General features: G+C 41.6%; 1 protein-coding gene across 1 annotated transcript; it reads right to left on the reverse strand.

Moving 5' to 3' along the window:
• Positions 1–318: 318 nt before the first annotated feature.
• On the reverse strand, positions 319–4,191 carry PPP1R3C (protein phosphatase 1 regulatory subunit 3C). Its single transcript, XM_085324780.1, has 2 exons — positions 4,159–4,191; positions 319–2,848 (listed from the first exon to the last, which is right to left on the reverse strand). The coding sequence occupies exons 1-2, from the start codon at positions 4,170–4,172 to the stop codon at positions 1,903–1,905; spliced, it is 960 nt and encodes a 319-aa protein (XP_085180906.1). The 5' UTR covers positions 4,173–4,191; the 3' UTR covers positions 319–1,902.
• Positions 4,192–4,197: the final 6 nt, after the last annotated feature.

The raw sequence follows: 4,197 nt of genomic DNA on the forward strand, positions 1-4,197 counted from the left end.
AGCTGGCAAGCCTGGCCCAGGGATAAGAGAGACTTACCTAGGGTACAGCAGAAACTCAGTCTCTCAAGCAAAAATATTCCTACTGAATTTTGTGAAATACAAATTAACATTTAAAAAAATACAACTCACAAGGTTAATACCTTTGAGGACTTCTCTGAACAGGTTGGATTTCATCTTACCTCAGGCAAATGTCAGCTGATCACCTGACCAACCATACCATAGCCACATTTAGCAGTGCCCAGTGGTGCAACAGAAACTTGTACTTCATATCACAGCTGAAGTTGTTCTAAAAAGTTAATGAAGTTGACTCAAGAACCATGTGTATCAAAATACAATTTATTCTTAAAATGACTAGTTTACACAGAACAGCAAGGGTTATACAGGAAAAAGTGCAATTAGTGGAAGAGGCTCATTTCACCTTCATGTTTATCTTTTCATTGCATTGCAAGTAGTTTCAGACTCAGGATATTATACTTTTTAGCAGTAGGCAAAAAAGTGACTTGCATTTTGATGTTAACACCACCTCTGTATAGCTAAGTGAAGGTATGCCAGTAATGAGTATGTACTGGATAGTCTCCCACATGAACCTTATAAGAAACAGGTTATCTTTACAGTTTTATAGCTGAGAAAGCTAATCTATAAGCACATATACAAAATATATACATTAGTTTACAGCAGTCTAAAAAAACAAAAACAAAAWTTTCAACTTAAAAAATGAGGTATAATAAAATAGAGTTCTATTTATGTGCAAGCCTATATTCTTTCTAGAAAAAACTAGTGGCAACCTTGCTCTTTTTAACTCTACTTGGTAAAAGCTAGTTTCTTTAATTCACTGTCTTCAATATGAAGGACCTTGCCTATGTTATACAATTTTGAAAAGTTAGGGATAACTTTGCAATATGGGGCAGGACAGTCAACTATTAGACACTAAGATTGGATCAGGTGAGTAGTCAAATCATGTAATGCCACTACAGACTAGGATGTCTGCAAATCACTTGGTCTGCTTTGTAGACTAGCCATGGCTCCAGCTATTACTTTTAACATTTAGGGTTGTGTTACTTTAAGGCACATTTTTTCTTTCAACATTAGAAGGTAACTGTCTGCCTGCTAAGTGAGTAGGATGAAGGTAAAAGCCAAGGTTAGACTTGTTCTTCAATGCAAGATACTTATTATTCACAAGGCAGATATAGACACAGATGTCCTCTCAAAGTAGTGGTCATTTTCACCACTCACTTTCATTTATTTTGCATTGTTTTCTGCATTCTTATTCTTAAAYAGATTTTTCTGATAATTTTAGAAGACCAGCTTTGAAAAGAAAAGTAAGTTGTGCACCTCTACACACCTTTCCTCTTGCCCTTCTCCCACTTCTCCATTATTGTCCCCCAAGTTTTTTAGCTTGTATTGAAGCCACAAGCCCTAGCCATGCACTCCTTACCTGCCTCTGCTACAAGCATGAAGGGGTTCCACAGCAAGCCCCCATACTGACAGCATCACCTCCTCTCTACCATGCTCCTACCAGGCACAAACATTGTGGCATTCCATTCACGTACTCTTGCGCGCACACAGTTACTACAGCTTGCGAAGATACCATCACCTCTTGTACTTCCTGACGGTCTTGTCTAGTGAGTGAGGAAAAGGAATAGCAGAAAGCAAGCAGCATATTTTTAAGATACAGGCATGCTATTTCTATGGCAGGTGGCAGGCACATGGGCTTTATCCTGCTTTCCTTTCTTTCCAAGGATAAGTTTTGGCTAAGAACTTTATAATATAGTTAAAGTTCCACATACTAGTGGATTTGTATACAGTCAGAGCCTGCTGGGTGGTTTTGATATATTATACACGAACCAGGAAACTAACACTGTTCTGTTGCTGAATGGAAGAATACTTCCTAGTTAGTATCTATCACCAATATGGTGATGAATTTTCAATCCCTCCCAAGCTCTGCCACTGGGGGAAGAGACCACTGGACATCCTTGGACTGCCTAATTGATCGGGCTCTCTCTCTTGTGCTTTCCTTGGAGCCTGAAGATCTGTATAGTCTTCCCTGGCGGATGGTATTTGAACACCATCAGGTTTCCACTCTGCATGGAGAATCTTGTAATTCTGACTCTCATTATTGTCCCAGAAGATGTGTTCTCCACTTTGGTAAGAAACACAAAACTCAATCTTCTCTTGAGAGGAAATGGCAGGAGGCAGGTCAATGGTAAATGAGAAGGTGTCGCTGTCAGAATCGCCATAAACATTGTTCATGTATACACACTCAACATCCGTGTAAGTTTTCCAGGTATCAAAGGTTATTCGAACCTGAACCTTTTTCTCATAGCTCAYGTTTTTTACTTTGACAGTCCCCGACAGTACCTTCTCTTGGAGGGTGCAGTTCTCCAGACAGACAAAGTTCTTCTGCAGGCGGTTCCGGAAGTCCAGGTAGTCAGCCGAGGGTCGAGGGAAACCCAGAATCAAGTTTTTCTCTTCATGTAGCTTTAAGCTAGACGTGATGTTCTCAAGGCCTAGCAAGTCAAACTGCAGGTCCCACACGGGGTGCTCCTGACACTCGGAGAAGGTGTGTATGGCTGTCAGGGACAGCCCCTTCGAGTCCGCAAACACMACTCGCTTCTTGGCTCCGGCCGACGGGCGTTTCCAGTCGCTCTTCTGCGCTTCGGAGTCACGTTTCACATTGAGGCATGGGCGGAGAGGTTTGAATCTGTTAACGAAGTTGTTTCTTTGACAGTCCTCAAGGGGGCTGAGGAAGCTCTTCAGCGGTGGTGAATGGGCTAAGCAAATTCTCATGGCCACATCCACAGGCATGATGGGGGTTGGCAGGGGTCTCGGATCCAAGATCTGTATCATTCTGAAACAAGCAGAGACAGCAAGTTACATTGCCTGCTACATCAGGGAAGGCGCCTCTTAAGAATGCATTTTTTTGCTTTCATTTGCCATCCTAAAGCTCTGCAAAGATCAGGCTGTGAATAAGTAATACAGCCTAAATTAAAATTGATTGCCAAGTTAAGGAAGTAGGATGAGAGCTATTCAGCTATTTCTTGCAGATTCTGAACTCTATTCAAATCTCCTGTTTGCTTTTCCAAACCTCTATGAAAAAAAGAGGTTAGTGACATCTAATATTTTCAAGAAAATGAATATACAGAAAAAGAAAATTCTAGTAGACCAATGCAGACAGGTTTATTCACGATTAAAGTTCTCATCTACTTAGAAGTTTCCCTTGTAGAGACTGAACCAGATCTTAAAATTCATGCAAGCTGGATCATCTGTGAGCAGAGATAGCACTGTKTTAAGCAAGTTATCAGTCCCACATCACACAGCATCAAACAGGACAGCATCACGCTATGGTTCGGAACAATCATAAATGCACTGTTGGGCAATCTGGTTTTGGTTAATTCAGATGAACAAAAASGCTAAGGCTTCCCTAAAAGTATTCTCTATGAGCTATTAACACAGGTCTAGGTAACAAAGCTATCTTGCACTGTGAATTTTGGCTGTTGACTGAACAGGGGAAAAAGARGAAGGAAGAAATCCATTTTCATGTCATCATGCTTGAAGAACTAGCTTAAAATATATCTTTCTGTAATCCCCAAAGTCCATGCCTAAAGCCTACTGCAAGTCCTCAATAAGAATGCTATGGCCTGATTCGTTCATAAGCCTCCCTATGAGATGATGAAAATACGTTATTATGCCAAAACCTGGTCCATTCCAAGCCAGTTAGAATTTATATTTTTGGAAGCAAGCTTCAACTGCAATACCTCTCTTTTGATAAAGATGCAGTCCTTGCTGGAAAAAATACTCTCTCTCTTTTTTTTTTTTTTTTTTTTTTTTTTTTTTTTTTTTTTTTTTTTTTTTTTTTTTGAGTCACGGGAAGCAAGTACACTTGCTTTGTCATTTAAATAAGTTTCTCCTTCCCAGTGGTATTCCAGAGCACCGGGGAAAAAATGCAGTAACATTACAAATTTTTTCCCTTGTTTTTTCATTTTTTATTTTATTATGGCAGCATTTGCCATAATAGGTAGGATTCAGAGAGCAGCCGCCGCGGGGCGGGGGAGCGGCGCGGCGGGGCAGCGGCCCGCTCTCCTTCCCGGGCGGGATGGTGGTTTTTCCCCCCTCTCCCCGGGGCAGCCTGCAGGGAGGCGAGCGGCCGCCGGCGCTTACCTGCCGCAGTGCATGGGGCAGCGCCGGCCGCGGGCGCCG

This window comes from Rhea americana, unplaced genomic scaffold, assembly GCF_003343005.1.
Source record: "Rhea americana isolate MKP2758 unplaced genomic scaffold, rheAme1 scaffold_93, whole genome shotgun sequence".
NCBI classification, from domain to species: domain Eukaryota; kingdom Metazoa; phylum Chordata; class Aves; order Rheiformes; family Rheidae; genus Rhea; species Rhea americana.